This window comes from Phytophthora cinnamomi (genome assembly GCF_018691715.1).
Source record: "Phytophthora cinnamomi strain GKB4 chromosome Unknown Contig14, whole genome shotgun sequence".
Classification (NCBI taxonomy): domain Eukaryota; phylum Oomycota; class Peronosporomycetes; order Peronosporales; family Peronosporaceae; genus Phytophthora; species Phytophthora cinnamomi.
This window is the reverse complement of record NW_027150947.1, coordinates 1,635,481-1,652,279: the sequence shown is the minus strand read 5'-3', so window position 1 is coordinate 1,652,279 and position 16,799 is coordinate 1,635,481. Positions and strand designations below refer to the sequence as shown.

At 54.7% G+C, this 16,799-nt stretch overlaps 5 protein-coding genes across 5 annotated transcripts; 2 read left to right on the top strand and 3 right to left on the bottom strand.

Moving 5' to 3' along the window:
- Positions 1–2,933: 2,933 nt before the first annotated feature.
- On the top strand, positions 2,934–4,124 carry IUM83_01299 (50S ribosomal protein L1; the record flags this gene model as incomplete). Its single annotated transcript, XM_067925143.1, has 1 exon — positions 2,934–4,124. The coding sequence occupies one exon, from the start codon at positions 2,934–2,936 to the stop codon at positions 4,122–4,124; it is 1,191 nt and encodes a 396-aa protein (XP_067797627.1).
- Positions 4,125–4,314: 190 nt separating this feature from the next.
- Positions 4,315–5,712, top strand: IUM83_01298 (Zinc finger Ran-binding domain-containing protein 2; the record flags this gene model as incomplete). Its single annotated transcript, XM_067925142.1, has 1 exon — positions 4,315–5,712. One exon carries the CDS (start codon positions 4,315–4,317, stop codon positions 5,710–5,712), a length of 1,398 nt encoding a protein of 465 aa, XP_067797626.1.
- A 216-nt stretch (positions 5,713–5,928) lies between these two features.
- IUM83_01297 (M96 mating-specific protein family) lies at positions 5,929–7,059 on the bottom strand (the record flags this gene model as incomplete). The annotated part of the gene is made up of 1 exon (XM_067925141.1): positions 5,929–7,059. One exon carries the CDS (start codon positions 7,057–7,059, stop codon positions 5,929–5,931), a length of 1,131 nt encoding a protein of 376 aa, XP_067797430.1.
- A 3,653-nt stretch (positions 7,060–10,712) lies between these two features.
- On the bottom strand, positions 10,713–12,059 carry IUM83_01296 (Diphthamide biosynthesis protein 1; the record flags this gene model as incomplete). Its single annotated transcript, XM_067925140.1, has 1 exon — positions 10,713–12,059. The coding sequence occupies one exon, from the start codon at positions 12,057–12,059 to the stop codon at positions 10,713–10,715; it is 1,347 nt and encodes a 448-aa protein (XP_067797628.1).
- A 703-nt stretch (positions 12,060–12,762) lies between these two features.
- Positions 12,763–14,085, bottom strand: IUM83_01295 (uncharacterized protein; the record flags this gene model as incomplete). The annotated part of the gene is made up of 1 exon (XM_067925139.1): positions 12,763–14,085. One exon carries the CDS (start codon positions 14,083–14,085, stop codon positions 12,763–12,765), a length of 1,323 nt encoding a protein of 440 aa, XP_067797722.1.
- Between the last annotated feature and the right edge of the window lie 2,714 nt (positions 14,086–16,799).

Here is a 16,799-nt window from a genome sequence, read left to right as displayed (position 1 = left end):
CTTTAAGAACTCGGCAACACCAGCTTTTGGATAAGTCTAGGTACGAGAGCTGATCGAAATGAGCACAGGTCCATGCACTCCAGCAACTCGGCCACCACAAGTTCCTTGAACATAATCGCCTTACCACCGCATCATTGGCGCACGTGTCGCGCACGCATCACAAGCCGATCTTGAGATATTGCGGTAGTGTCCGTGCGTTTCGTTACAGAAACTCTCACTTCCCCTTTCACACTGTAGAGGCATCGACGATGCTGCAATTGCAGGAACCGCCTGAGCTGACACCGCCATCGACAGAGCAGCATGTTCTTGAAACCTTTCTACTCGAAATGGACGTGTCTGACTTCCATGCTGAGACGCTGAAGTGTGAAAATCCAAGTCTTGAAAGCGCAAGTTCGACAAAGCCACGCCCAAAAAGAACAAGAGAGTCCTGGAAGCGCCGCAAAGAAGACCTACAAAAACTGCGAGCGGAAGTGCAGACGTTGCAAACGTACAAAGTGTTCCTCGAGTCGCAGTTGGGAGTCAAGAAGAAGGAAGACGATATTGCTTCTGAAAACCAACAGCGGTGGCAACATGCTGCTGAGCAAGAAAAACAGTGGTGTCAGAGATCCAACGATTACAACGCTCGGTTAAAGAAGAAGTTGGAGCGCTGTGTGCGAGCTTGCGCAGGTATAAGGGCCGTATTGGAAGCAACATCAGCAAACCAACGGATCCTGCTATCTTTTCGTATGCTGCAAGCTGAATCGAGACTTGAATGCTGTCACAAAAAGACCCTCACGTCGCAGGTGTTCCAGGTACTGGAGAGCAGGGTGGACAGGAGGTACGAGGAGCTTGGGTTAATCTGCCATGACGCTGGCACGCGCATCGTCACCTCTGACGTTGATCAAGTTGTGGTACGACGCGGCGGAATGAAGCAAAAAGCCACCGCGCTGGAGTTCAATCGCACGCATTTGTTGCCATTTCCGATCGATGTAGCTTGCGATACCGTGTGGAACGTGGTAAAACTGGGCGTCATCTCCAACGAGCGCTGTGCTCGCGTCCACATCCGTTCGGAGGACATTTTGGTGTCTCAAGGTTGCTTCACACAGCCACTAGAGGATGGAGGCAGCGTGAAGATGCGATCCCAATGTTTTATGAAGCGCGTCGTCGTTCCAGAGGGCTGCATTTTTTTCGTAGAGGCGATTACAGAATGGATGGCACGACCCTTTCGTTCGGAACAGTGGAGTCACGTGACTCGGGACTACGGGTGGGCCGCAGTGCTTCCAGTTGCAACAATGCCGGGAGTGTGCCAACTGCAGTCAGTGATGCGCTTGCAATCAAGTGAGTGTATGAAGAACGATCCTCGTGATCAGCTCGCTTCTTCATTACTGTTTTCACCTGAACTGAGCGACGTTATGATCCCGGCGTTTCGAAGTATCCTGAATTCACGGTTCCAGCTTGTAGACAATGCGTTGTTAGACGCGTCGCGTGCTGGTGCACGGTAAGGATAGAAGTAGAAGAACATGAAGCGAGCTGCCTGTTCGTACGGAACCGTTATTAATTAGGTAATGCACGTAGCAAGGCTGAGGTATTATTTGTTTACCCTTGTCGAGCACAATCAGCTCGGGGGCACTGGTGCTGCCTATCCACGGAGCTCATCCTTGGAGTTCTCTTCCTGTTCGACACAAGAAATCAAATCGTTCACGTGTCGTGGGCCCACAGTACGTCACCGCGGTCATGGCATGTTAAGCCGAACGCCGCATGCTCGAAAGCTTCCTGCACGACATGGACGTCACCGATATCGAGGCAGAAACCCCGAAAAGCAGACGATTCCAGAAGGTCCAACCGACAATCGATCGCGAGACGGAGACGATGGGTGCACTGATGACAGACAGCTTTGTCTGAGGCGGAGACAATCAATCGCGAGACGGAGACGATGGGTGCACTGAGGGCGCTACCAACCGAACTACAGACCAACCACTACTTTGAGGTGGTCAACTCTACAGTCTTTGCTATGCTCGAAGAGAAAATGAATGAACGGGCGAGCCAACTCGACGCCATCCTAGGCGAGGCTTGCGTTCACTCCGGGAGCGTGACGCAGGTCACGTTCAAGTGTATCGGGGAAAGTCAATCGAGGAGACTGAGGCATAGGAGCTCAAGCGAACGCATTTGATGCCTTTTGGTGCCGACGTCGGACAGCGTGTGGAGCATTATGAAGTTGGGAGTCATCTCTGATGACGCGCAGCCTCATGTTTTCCGATCAAACGACATGCTGGTAACCCAAGGTGTTTCCGTGCAGAAATTCGAAGGCGGCGGGGCACGTGGAGATTTATGCACGTAGCTTGGCGAAGCGAGTTCCCGTGACGTGTTTGAGTGGAGTCACGTTACGCGGGAGTCAGAGTGGGCTTTGGTGTACCCTGCCGAGGTTGCTTCGGATGGCACGACACGGCAATTATGTCGACCACAGACCACACTTCGCCGGCGGACCAGTGACGGGGTCCGAGTTGGTGTCAAACTTCGCAATAGTCCGCTACTACTGTCTCGTGCTGTGACCGACGTCGTGATTCCAGCGTGTCGACCAACTCGTACATTACATGCTTTTGGACACGTCACCCGCATCGATAAATGCAAATAGTTCAATCTGACAAGGAAGCAATTTTCTAGAGTTTGTACATGTGCGATCGTCACTTCAAAGTTAATGCAACCCCATGCATGTAAGGTTACAAGTATGGATGGTAAAGGTTTAACCGCACGATCCTATCCTCAGTTCTTGTCGGCTGCTAATTCTGCTGTTGTCGCCTGCAACCCACTAGTGATTATGGCGCCGCCAATATCGCAGCTGCAAACGGAGTAACGCAGCACTTAGTACTGAGCGCCGCTCGAGCGCGCACGGGATTACAGTGGCGATGGCTCCAGCCTCTATCGAACAGGGCATTCTCGAAAGTTATTTACTCGAAATGGACGTCGCGGATTTCCAGGCAGGGTCACCGATCGAATCGAGCTCCGCAACGCTCAAGCGAGCGACAGATATGTCGTCGTCGCCACCAGCGAAGAAGCCAAACCTCTCGTGGAAGCGGCGGAAGGAGGAACTACTCACGCTGCGGTCGGAATCTGAAGCACTGCAGACTCGTTTGATGTTTCTGAAGTTGCGCAGAACCCACGCGAAGCTGTTGAAGGCTGGGGTGGGGCTTTCAGACGAACAAAAGCGGTGGCGGGACGCTGCTGAGAGCGAGAAGCGGAAGTGCCGGTCGGCGCAAGAGGACAACACGCAGCTCAAAGACCAACTGCATCGCTGTTTCAAGGCGTGCCACGACTTGCACATGGTCGTGGCTGTGGCAGGGGTCAAGCAGCGTGACCTCGTCGTGGCCAACCCGTTTGTGGCCCGCTTACTTCGAGCAGAGCTGAGAAACGGACACCTTCTGCAGCCAAGTTCGGCGGTGCTCATCAACCTCGACAACCGGTTGAACGCTCGGTACTCCGAGCTGGAATACCTCTTCCACCACGCGCGCGAGTCCATCCTCGGTCCCGACGTCGACCAGGTCAATGTGCATCGGGAGGGTGTCGACGGAACGCTGGCTGCGGTGGAGTTCAAACGCAACCAATTCATGCCCTTCGACGCCGACAAGGCGTTCCGTGCTATCTGGAAGGTCATGCTCCTGGGCGTCATGCCCGAAGACGAAAACGCTAGCGTCTTCAAGCACTCCGACGACACGATCGTCTCTCAAGGCTGCGATATGCGAGCGCTCCAGGGTGGAGGCACGGTTGAGGTTCGCGTCACTTTCATGGTGAAACGCGTTGTCATTCCCGGAGGTTTCGTCGCGCTCATCGAGTCGACGTCAGAGTGGCGAGCATGTCCCGCCCAGGCGAAAGCATGGACGCACACAACGCAGGACTCCGGCTGGGCACTAGTGCATCCAAACGCCCCCCAACCGGGTACTTGCCAACTGCAATTGGCGATTCGACTGCGGACGCACGAGCCTGCAGCAGCAGGAGAGAAGAACGCCCCCACATTGCTCACCCGCGTGGTGGGTGACGTGGTGATCCCGTCCTTCCGCGATATCCTGAGGTCCCGCCAGCAACTTGTAGAGAACGTGCTGCTGGACGCCGCAGGTAGAGCAGAGGTAGAGGTAGAGCGGGGGTACTATTAACCCCTATTAACGTAGAGGTGCAGTCTTGTTTTGCTGTTCCAGTTTGGACTAAAGTCGCCACACGTCGCAGAGATTACTCTCACACGGGGGCGTCATCATTTCGTGATTGCGGACGAGATGATTTTGGCCAGTCGTGGCCGTGCATTCGCCTTCCTGGCCCCTCGTTCCCAGTCTTATTAAAGGGTTGACCATGAGCTCAGCACTCGAGCCGTTGTGGCCTGACACATGTAGCAGCACGAGTATCCTGCTGCCGCAGCCGCTGCCCCTGTCTCAGCCGCCTGCGCCCGACGGCGACGAGGTGCTGCGCGACTTCCTGCAGGAGATGGCGGAGCTGGACCGCCAGCCGCCGGCCACGCCCGAGCCCAAGAAGAGCCGCAAGCGCCCGGCAGCGGACACGCCGCGCCCCGCCAAGAAGCTCAAGCAGGTGAAGAGGCCACAGGCTGAGTCTGGGGCCAAGGCGCCCGCCACACGCTGGCAGCGCCGCAAGCAGGAGCTGCAGAGGCTCAAGGAGCAAGAGGAGACGCTGAGCAGCTACGTCTCGTTCCTGCAGACGCGGCGGACGCCCGGCCAGCTCCTGCTGAGCCTGCCCCCGGAGCTGGACCAGCTCGTCCAGATCCAGGCCGGCGGCTGGCAGGCCGCCGCTATTAGGGAGATACGCCGCTGTCAGGCAACGCAGCAGGTGAACGAGCAACTCAAGCAGCACCTGCAGGCGTGCGTGCAGGTCTCTGGGTCGCTGCAGACGGCGCTGAAGGCGGCCAGCACGCTGAGGGACGAGCAGCTCGTGCGGCACTCCATCGCTGCGAGGGCCCTGCAAGTTGAACTGATGATGAACCAGCAGGTCGAGGTGCAGGAGAACGCGCGCATCTTCGACATGCTCGAAGCGAACGTCAACGCGCGCGCTCACGAGGTGCAGACCGTCGCCGAAGAGGTGTCGCAGCATTTGCAGCTTCTGGACAACGAGCAAGTGGGCATTTGTCGCAAGGACGAAAGTCACGCCGTCGTGGAGTTCAAGATGACGCGCGTGCTGCCGTTTGACGTGGACACGATCTCCAACGTGTGCTGGAGAGTCGTCGAGCTCGGCTGGCAACGACAAAACGTCCGGGTGGTGCGGCGGTCGAGAGACGTGGTCTCGTCGGACTGGTGCTTCCCGGTTCAACTCGAGAAGGGCGAGGCCGTGGAAATCCGCGTCCGCTCCGTCGCCAAGCGGTTCAGGACGCAAGAGGGCTTTGTGGTGCTGGCGGAGTCGACGACTGAGTGGCCCGCCCACTTGGCGGCATCAGGTGCTTGGTCCCGCGTGACCAGAGAACACGGATGGGGCCTGGTACACTCGTATCCTGTTTCCGCGAGCCGATCGGCTGCACAGGACCCATCACAATCAACTGCAAGTGTGTCAAGATTTTTGATGCACTTGACCACCGAGCCGTCCGGGCTGGACAGCGACACCAGCCGCAAATTGCTGGGCAGTCCCGCAGTGAGTGACATCGTAATCCCGTCGTTCCGCACGCTGATCAAGAACCGGCAGCAGTGCGTGGACAACCGCCTCATGGACTCCGCCTCCGCAACATCTAATGCCATATCCGCCATATAGAACGCGTCACAGTAAATAGTTGTAGTCAATTCTCTGCATCTTGACGTTGCATGCTCTACGCTGTGTTTCTATGGCTGAGGAAGGAGTACATACATACTACTAGTATATACTGCTTTGTAGCTCAGGTGAAGTACCTAGTGTGTTGATTTAGCAAAAAATATATGGCACATGTTGAATTCTTCTTATAAAACTTGGTGGCTAAGTACACTACTACTACTATACCCTGGAGGTGGTGGAGGACCCGCGCATCTTGGCGTGAATCATCTCATCGAGGATGGCGTTCTCGAGCAACTGCTCGCGCGCGTCGAGGATCTTGCGGTATGATGGAATCACAGCGTCCGACAGCATCTGCAGACACTCCGGCTGGTTCATATCCACTCCGGCTGACAGCCCGGGGGTCATACAGACGCTGGTCTGGCACAAACTCAGCGGTGCGGCGCGGCCGCTCTTGCTCTTGACGTCGGGGAACCTCTGGATGACGCAGTAGCCGCGCTCCCGGATGGGGACGCTGCTCGGGTGGCTGCGGAGGTAGTCCTTGGGCCAGTCGCCCGTGCCTTCCCAGACCACGACGATGCGTTGCGGCTCCACGAAGCGGCGGCAAACGCCGCGCAGCAGCACGGGGATGCCCGCGGCGCCCACGTCCTGCAGCATGCACTGCTTCTTGAGGTACACGACATCGTCGCCACTCTCGACGGCGGGTTCAGCGGCCACGTTGAGCGCGCCGTTCTTCTTGGCGCTGGCCCACATGGCCGCACCGATGGTATCGAGGTCGAAGGGTGCGACCTTGGCCGTCGCGAATCGCACGAACGTGCCCTTCTTGGCGCCGGTGACGACGCGCGCGTCGTAGAAGTCGCTCTTGCTCCCGTGCAGGCCGGCGTCCCTGAACTCGTCGTCCAATTGGGCGTACAGGTCGCCCACGCGCTTCTCCATCTGCCTGAACAGGGGCGCGTCCACGCCGGGCTCGTACTCGAGCGGGCCAACGGGCTGCATGCCCGCGGCGAAGGCGTCACTGAAATGGGCCTCCTGCTGCGCCTGTGTGCGGCAGGCATGCAGCATGGCCCGCAGGCGGCTCGGGTCTAGCTGCCTCTTGGGCGGGTTGGGCTGGCGACGCCTGCGCGCAGCGGCGAGACGCGCCTCGAGCTCGGCCACGTCGCTCTGCAGCGCCGACAGGTCGTCGTCGCGGCGAGGCCTCTGCGAGGGCGCGGCGGAGGCGAAGGGGCAGCTGCGCTTGCCCGCGTACTTCTTCATGTTCCGCGCTAGGATGGCGGCTAGGAAGGCGTCGCGCTGGGCTCCGAGCGGCGGGATCTCCGTGCTGAAGACGGCGGCATTACGCGACGCGCAGTGCATTACTCTACAGAGGGGAAAACCGGAACTGATGTCTGCTCGACGCTCGCAATACTGTACAGTAACGGCCGTTGAGGGCAGCAAAAAAAGCGGCTTCGCGGCAAAGATAGTGGGAATGGTACAGGTAGTTCTCCCAGTAGGGGAGATGCGGTAATTGAAGCGCTTTCGGAGGGGATGGGGATATTGCAGTGTTTTTCAAGCTGTAATTGGTACGTATGGAGATCGGATATGGAGGGGTATGCGAGAATGAAGGCTTTGAGGATGAATACCGTGCGGATTGCGGCTTGGCCGGGCTATGTCCGTTTACGCTTGGTGGTCACCGAATCAACTGGCGCAGAGCCGCGGCGCTTCAACGAACTGACGCGCTTTCAGTAGCCGAAAAGAGGCTTTCAGCCAATCAGGGAGCTCGGATTCTAAATCGGTTCTATCCGGGGCGTGGTTCCCAAAAGACGCGATTACGGCCACTCTGATACCGCAGATTGCTAGACGCAAACGTCTAGCAATACAACATGTACAGTACTAAGTACGCTCCAAACAAGATTTCCAAAATTATCCCCGCTCTAAATCCAGGCTGCAACGTATGACAGTCTCCGCTATCCGTCGGTGCCAGTGCCGACAGCGCCTGCAGTGCTTCTTGGTAGGAAACCATACACGCTGCAGCTTCGCAGCTTGCAGTGCATGTACTACATGTATAGCATCTGATGCACTTATCTTGGCGGAGAGGCCCTTTGCGTGCCTGTGCCGCGTTCAACCACATCACAGGGGCAGCGATTCAAATTTTGGATGAGGGCCGCCCTTGCCGCTGCTGGGCCAGCGATTGCGGCACGGCGCGGGTCCTCGTAACCAGCGCTCAAGGTGAGACGTCCGGCAAGGTTCAGGTTACACACACGGGGCGCCGAGCTCCGGCTGTCTGGAAATGGTCTCACCTACAACGCGACGCGTGTTTTATAGATGTATGTAAAGGGCAACAAGCTGCGAGCGGGAACCCTCGACGCTGTGTTTAACAGCGGACGACCTTGGGTCGGGCGTGATCAACGTGGCAACGCAGAGCGCGCGAACGATGTGGAGCTTGTCCATTTTCGCAGATGGAGGCTTCATCAGATGGTAGATTTCGCTCCAAGGTTCGAGGCTTGAGGGGCTTTGGAGCTGCAGAGGTTTTTGCCCAGGGTCGCGAGCGTGAGCCAGGTGGCGGCCGCGTTGGAGTAAACGGATACAGTCAGGATCGGAACCACTTCAGAATGATCGATCACGGCACTCTGCCCAAAGCTGCGGGTGCCAGCGTAATACATGTACAGAACAAGGAACGCCAGATATATAACAATTTTCAAGTGGTATCAAGAGATTAGAGGGAGATAAATTGCCATACACAGACTATTTACTACATTTAGTTATTTATGGCTACCCTTTGATCCTGTACACCGAAGGAGCGCCACACCTTTCGCGCGCCCACCTTGCTGCAGCACAAGACTGCGTGCGAGTTTCTACCGTGAAGGGTTCAAGCTCACAACATAGCTTCCACACAGCCTCACCACCAGGAAAGCAGCAAGTAAATACGTCAGATCGAACTGCTCTCATGCATATTCATTCTCCCGGCCTGTTAGGAAGTAATGCTGGATCGCGAGCTCGATGGTGCTGATCCTGACCAGGGCAGAACAAGCAAACGGTCATGATCGTGAACACGTCGATTTCTTTCTTTTTTTCAATAGCGGAGCAAACGGCGCCGAGCGACCGTCGCGATATCCTCGACGCGGTGGCGACGTGCGCATGCTGACCCATGATATGCTTGGGGATAGGTCATCTGCCGCTGAGGTCGAGCTGTTGCGGGGGCGAGCTCGCTCCTGCACTGGGCAGTGGCAATGTCTAAAGCCAAATGTCAGTGCTTCAAACAGGTACCTGTCTAAATACATATTATTACTTGTTTAAGGTTATTAATGACACCCGCTCCTCATCAACGCACGTTCGTGAAACGCTTCGTACACTGGATGTATCCTGGTGGTGAGAGCGCGAGCCGACGACGGCCAGGTAAGATTGGACGGGGATCCGCACCGCGTTGCTGGTCCACACGCTGACTTCTGGGCTCAGAATATCATGAACGACCCTATCGGACACGGGTTCTCGCTTTACATGCGTAGGCGGGAGGACATTGAAGTATCTTATCGCCATCTGTTAAACATTTGGTGGTCTACGCTGCAACTCTTGTCACAGTGGACTCTTACGTTGAAGTTTTGCTTGGTCGCCAGGAAGCAACTTGGTCTCCCAAGCATGGGTAATATCGTCGCCGTCACAGAAGCCAGTTGAATAGAAAAGTTAACGAGCAGGTAATTCCCGACAATAAGAAGGCGAAAGCAAATGTACGGATCGGAGTTTCGTCTTCTTTTTGTCGGGAATTGTACGGATCGGAGTTCGAGCGCGTTATGCGTTAAATTGCGTGTCTCGCGTCCAGCAACAAATTCTCGACGGACTGGTGGTGCGAGTTCAGGAACTATCGGTAAAACGGGATGAGGACTTCTTTAAGGTATCCAGTCTGCTTTGTGGAGCACAGGCGGCTGGTTGCCCGAAGTTTCACCGCCTGGTTGAGCTCGGAAACATCTTCGTCGCGCTGCACGTTGGGAGCTATTGCTGGTGGATTTCGGGACTGAGCCGAAGGAGTGCGGTGCCCACGAGCCGCTTCTTCAGTCGTAAAGCGTGAAGTTACTCCATTCGAGTGGTGGATTGACCACTCAGATCGAGCTTCGGTCAAATTTGCCGAACCAGCGGTCCCTACAGCAATATGTTTGACAATAGCGAGCTCGTCGATGCCCAGGCTGCCGTTACTGCCCAAGAGTGTGGCGTGATGTCGTTAAAATTCTTGTCGTACTACCGTAGTAGTATCTGGAAAGCACCTGACAACGGTGGAGTTTGGCCTGGGAACACCAAATTTAATATCTCCCACACTGCGCTCGACATGATTGGCATTCATGCTTTGCCATCGCCGCTGCCGATTTCTATTTGTCTCGGTGACCCGCGCGATCCGTTTAGAAGAGTGAGGTCCCCTGTTAGCGTGCCGCCCTTGCTGAAAAGTTAACCTTGTTGGCAACGCCTCCACTTCTCCTCGTAACGCGTGCAGTTCTTGTTTCCGGCGCAGCCGCGATACGTTTCGCCACCTTCTTGGCTGAGACGCTTTGTGAGCAGTGGCGACTGCTTTAGGCGCTTTCATCTTTTCTTCCTCAAGTTGCCGCATTTCCTCGGCCGGCAAACGCTCAAGTTCGTCCAACAGAAACTCATCCCAAATTCGGTCAAGGTCCAATTCATCTAAAATTGTGAACTGGACTTGAACACCATTTTCATCAAGTCGGGGTGTCATCTTGATCAGAATTGTTCTGCTGGGGATGCTCTCGACTTGGGAATGGATGGATCGGGGCCAGCATTATTATCAGAATTAAAACCAAGACTTAGAAATGTTGAGACAAATAAGACGAATATCCAGGCAAGTGATCAGCCCATCCGTTGCAGGCTGTGCTGCATACAGTGGATGTACGTTTCTTCAGTAAGCTTACCGCACAGTCAAAACAGCCCGTACGAGAGCTTTGTGGTTCTACCAGCGTGCAGCTTGGCCACACATTTACTTTCTTAATATGTGCTGTTATTACGTCTACGGTATTCATCCAACTCTAAGCTTAATTTCTAATCGATCTTGACGAGTCTAACAAGAAATTCTCTACGGACTGGTGGTGTGAGCTCAAAATCTCGCGGAACGATGGGATCACAACATCGCCGACGCAACCTGAAAAACTGGTTGGGGTTTTCGAGCTGCTGTTGCCTCCAAGGACTTCCGGCTTCAGTTTCATGATGGTTCTCAACTGGCATGCGCGCTGAGGACCATTAGCCTGGAACGGGTGCTCATTTACCGCGACCCATCCTGCTTCTTCCGTTGTTTGCTTCCAAGTCGGAGCTGTCGGGTGGTTCATCGACCACTCGGAGTGAGACTCCAGCAGTACGATCACGCCAGCTGGGGCGGGGAAGCGCTTGGCTACGGCATGCACGTCGACATTCACTGTGCTGTTGTTGGTTCTATCGAGCGGAATTGTGAAGCGAGATGTGATTCCAACCACGTTTGGCGATTGTTTGATCACGTGAAGGCGCTGACTGGTGACCAAACCACCGAGCTCGATGATCTCCCAAATGGTACCAGCGGTGACATCTTGTCCGAAAGGTAGAAGGCGGGCGTGCTTAAACTCCACGGCAGCAGCAGCCTCCATGCCGTCGTCGCGGCAAACCTGTATCTGCTCAGAGACGCCTTCCTCAACAGGTCGGAGCGCTTCACGAATGATTGAGTCCAGCTCGTGATGTCGCGCGTCCATTTTGTTCTCCAGCATGCTAAAGATCTCGTTGTTCTCAAAGTTCAAATGTCGGCTCATGATGATTCCTACACGGACAGCGTTCACGAAACCAGTTTTACTGTCAAGCAGCTCCTGTTGTCGCGAATTGGCATTGACAATCTGCGACTGGAGCATCTCAGAGACGCGCGCGTGCATCTGCAGCTCATTCTTCAGCCGCTCGTTTTCGTTCTGAGCGGTTTGACACTCCTGACGCGCGATAGTGGCTACCGATTTCCACATATCTTGGCCTTCCGTGAGGATTGTCGGCTGGCACAACTTGGTAGTTTGCTGAATCTGCAAGAGCGCCACTTGAGTTTCCAGCGCTTCGGACTCGCTACGCAGCGCTGTCAGCTCCTGCTTGCGACGCAGCCACGAAGTACTTCGTCGTTTGCGTAGTTGTGCCTTGGACGTGGCTTGGGACATCGTTGGTGTGGAGGCCATGATTTTGGTCTTCTTGAGTTCGGGCTGTACCTCCATCGTCGGTTCTTGCTGCCGCTTGCGGTTTTCGCACTTGGACTCGAAACCTTGCAGCCGGTCGAGCTCGTCCATCTCGTGCAGGAAGTCCGCCAAGACGAATTCACTCTCGAACGTGTCCACGGCTGGACACGGAGCCACCATGCAGGTTCCATCAAGTTGCGGTGTCATCCTCGTCGGAAGTTGGGCTTTATTCCTGTCCCGCAAGTCGGAAAATGATTAACTCGGGTGATCAAGTGGCTCTTGCGCAGATAGCACTAAGTGCCTGGCGAAGGTGTCCATGTGCCGCATGATGTGGGGCTGTGGCAGAATCATTTGAGCGTTTGTGATGATGGCAAGGCGACAATTTAGCGATGGTGAGCACCTGAAGGTTGGATACACACACGAAAAATATCCAGCATGCAAAGTTCATAAACGCCGCACCGTTGCTCGTACACGTAGGTTTTAGTATGCAGCTGCTCGCCTTCAGTGTCGTGTGTTGTCTGCCAGATAACGCCAAGGCATCAGCAGTCGCTGTGTTGACGGTGGATCTGCACGGTGTGTTCTCAGTGAGACCAGCCTGCGGCCATTTAGCGCCCAGAACCGCAATCCCGATAGCGCTCACTGCCGCTGGATATCATGCGTGCTAGCTGCTGGCCGTCGTGGCGATTGTTCCGGCTGAGATCGAGGCGCCTTCCTCTACCGAATGCCGATCAATGTTGAAGCTGGCCTGGAAAGTTATATAGTATCAAGCGCTTTGCGGTGGAGGATGCAGTAGATTTTCACGCTGTTCGCAGCTGAGAAACCGTTGCCTTATAGGTTTTTGCTCAATAAAATTCAACTACATTGTATAAACAACGTTTGAGCATTTCATGAAAATTTGGGGAATTCTCTATCAATTACCAGTGGAGTCCATCAGACAGTTCTCTACCAACTGGAAGTTCGAGTTGAGGATATCGCGGAAGGACGGGATGACGACGTCGGTGATAGTGCTCGTCAACGAGCAACTATCAGTTGGTCTACCATCGATTGGGTTCTCGGTGGGTCGAAGCTTCAACGATGTCCTCAGTTGAGACGCTCGCTGGGTGGTGTCACCGCACTGCTGGAGCGGGTACTCGTGTACCACGAACCATCCGCCTTCTTCCGTCGTGGACCGAGAAACTACCGATGTGGTGTGCTGGACCGACCACTCGGAGCGAGACTCAACCAAAGCGACCATGCCGGCTGCGACGGCAAACTTCTTGATGACAGTGTGAACGTCGGCAGTCACGCTAGCCAAATCAGTGAGAGGCAGTCGGTAGTGAGATTCCAGCCCAACCATGTCCGGAGTACTCCAGACCACACGGGTGCCCGCCTTGGCGGCCTCCCCACCGTCTTCAATGTAATGCCAAACGTTTTTTGCCGTGGCGTCCTCTCCAAAAGGCAGTAAGCGGACATGTTTGAACTCGACAGCGATAGCCGCGTCGTGGCTGGATCCACGGCAAATCTGCACTTGTTCTGTAGTAGCTTGTTGCATTGACCCACGAGTTTCGTAGACGATCGAATCGAGCTCCTGAAACCGGGCGTTGACCCTCTTCACGAGGATATCGAGGACGTTGCCGTTGTCGCAGCACAAACGCCGACTCATGACCATTCCGACACGCAAAGAGTTCGCAAAAGCTGCAGTACTATCAAGTAGCTGCTGCTTTCGTGACTCCGCGACAACCAACTGAGCCTGCATCACCTCGAAGGCGCACGCAACCATTTGAAGCTCGTGCTTGAGACGCGTGTTTTCGTTCTGGGACGTTCGAGATTCTTGCTGCGCGATGGCTGCGACCGATTTCCACATAGCTTGGTCTTCCGCTAGCGCCGATGAACTCTGCTGACACGCATTTTGAAAACGGTGCAGCTGTAGTGATGCTAGGTGAGTTTCGAGCGCTTTGGATTCTTGACGCAGAGTGTGTAGCTCCTGCTTGCGGCGCAGCCACGAGGTACTTCGTCGCTTTGCTGGCGCCGACCGGGGCTTGTTTTGAGTGTCGCTTGGTGCGGCTGTCGGCGCGAAAAAATCAGCTTGCATCGTCTCGGATTCTTGATCCAACTGAGAGAACACGGTTTGCTGCTGATCGAGTTCGTCCATCTCGTGCAGGAATTGGGCCAAGATGAAGTCGCTGTTCAATACATTCACGTCAGACTCTTGGGCCAGGGGAGTGCTCTCCTCCAGGCGCAGTGTCAAGGTCATGGATACGAGTTCTTGCTGTCCCGCAAGTCGGAAAATGATACCAAGTGAAATGGTGTGCGCAAGAGATGTTGCTGAGGCGTTGATGGCGCCGATGTTCGCTATCACACGCGTGTTTACCACCATGATTATCACCGAGCACCATAGTGAACTCGATGGCGCTGACAGGCTGGATACACTCCAATATCCAGTGGCAAAAGGTAATCGAGGCGATGTCGCTAATCGACCTTATTCAGTTGGGCCGCGTTCACCTATGGCAGTTGACTCCCACTGAGTTCAAACGTGATTTTAACATGCCGCAATCGCTGTAACACCGCAGACAGCAGGAACTCGAGACTAAAGTAAACCACTGGGACTGCATACAAGTATATTGTTGTTGAAACGGGCTGCTCGGTAGTGCGTGTACTCGTTCTCCGCGCGTTGGTGCGATTGATGTCAGCCAGACTTTCAACGAGGGTGTTGAGTGGCCAGTGGCATGAAATCAGTTCTGGAGTGCGCTTCAAACCGTTGTGAAGCGAGCGCAGCAGCGTTTGGAGGATAACGTTAAACGTCCGCCACGGGCGCTATCAATCGAGTGATTATGGTACATTCACAACGGATTTGCTCTTGAGGCTCCAGAAGAGCCACGTTGCGTACGATGTACGCCGAACGTAGCTTGGTGATCGTAGCTCAGAGAAGACAGCACGGGTAACTGAGAATACATATACGTGTACTGTACAATATACACCCATATATCATTATATGAGTACAGGTGGGACATGAGCAGTCTCATGCTGTCTAAGAATTGTGTCACCAGTTCTCGAATTTGCGTTGTGACGAGATAACTCGGCCTCAAGGCCTCCTCGCCCAACCGTTGGCTGACAGCGTTGACTGAAGCAGATCTTTGCCGTCGAATACATTCGGCACGCTTTCAAGTTGTGTGTTCGCCTAGTGTTTGAAGACAGTGAATTTTGACCACCACAACGTTCGAGTCCTGTGTCACAAAGGGCATCGAAGCAGACGACGTCGAGTATTCGACGGTCGCCCCCACACGAACCCACCCGGGACTGTAGCCGTCGATGAGGCTGGTGTCAACATGAACTCCAACCAATTGTGTAATACACAACGACTCACGCTGCGGTGTCGAGCGCAGGACTAGGACGCTGAAGCTGACGACGATAGGCGGATGACAAGCTCAGCCCCAATCACATCAGAATATGACGCCATAGCACGATGGATGCGGTGACAGAACGCACGTGGACACTGTTCACTCATGGATGGAGCTCACAAGGTCCTCTTCACCGGCGGTCTTTGTTATGTTGTCAAGGCCCGCATAGTTTGCACATCGATCTAGTTCGCACGACAAGAGCTAGCTGTAGCTGAGCTCGTCTTCCGATTTAATCGAATTCATTCTGCATTTCTCCATCTTGAGCACAAACAACATTACACTTGGTAGCACTTCCTTCGCGGTGGGGAGAGATCTTCGGTTTCGTTTTTCGGGTGATTCGTCGATCACCACTTTCCTTACTTCTGTCTTCCGGGAAGTCACACAATAGTTGTTTACCAGAACTCAACCAGGTGGGGACTTTCAACCAACCGGCGTGGCCGCTCGCTAGATTTCGACCAATCCCTGAACTTCAACTGCAGCTTCGACGTTTGCGCCAATATCGAGCACCAAGCAGGGGGCATACAACCGAACCAGTTCATGCAAGCTATCGAACACGTTGTAGCAGGTTTAAGCGTGCAGAACGCTAAGATCTACCAAAATTTCCAGTCCTACTTGCAAGGATACTGCAGCAGCAGTTGCAAGCGCACTCGGCGCAGCGCGAGCACGAAATCGTGGGCGTGACCATGCCCACGTATCACGGCCGCCCGAGTGAATCCGTGGATGAGTTCATTTTCCGGGCGAAGTTCTTCATGCGAGGACAGTACATCGACTTCACGAATTCGCACAACGGGCCACGCGTCGTGGCTATGCTCGCTGCCAACTTTCGAGACAGTGCAGCGCCATGGTATCATGCGAAAATAATGGTTGAGCATGTGACCTACACTACCTCGGATGAGCTACATGCAGCGCTTACTGCGGAGTTTGTACTCCCTGATCAGCAGTTCAGACTACGAGCTGAGTTGCCCCAGTGCAAATAGCGTGGCTCAGTCGACGACTTTGTCAAGACTTGAGACGTCTCATGGCTCAAATCTACGGCATGCACCCGCTAGATCAGGCGGACAATTTCTGTGAGGGCAGAAGTACGAGACCAAGACCGAAGTTATGTACTTTCGTTGCTCTGGCAGAAGCTATTGCCGCGACACAAACATACTAACACACATTATCTGGTGATCGCGTTTGATCTGCAAGCATACACCCTAGCCGCGGCGTCGAGGGCGGCCCAACTCTGATGAACGGGAGGTGATATCCGCAGCGCGCCCACTTGCAACCTGCAGCGCGGATGTACTATCCCGTTACGCAGAAGGACAACAATTCCCAAAAGTTGTAGCTTTTGTGTGAATGGCTGTCACTGCACACTCAAAAAGCGCCGCCTCGTCTGCCAGTCTTCAACGACGACATGAACATGCTTGGAAGCAACCGTCGTACCGGTGGGGTTGTGTCTACTTCGTCGACCACGCCGCTCACCTCGGCTTCACTCGAATGGCAACTGCATGAAAGGCAATTCTTGCTCCCATACACGGCTACGACGCCTACAGCCTCGACTCAATCGGAATGGCAACTACAACAGGGG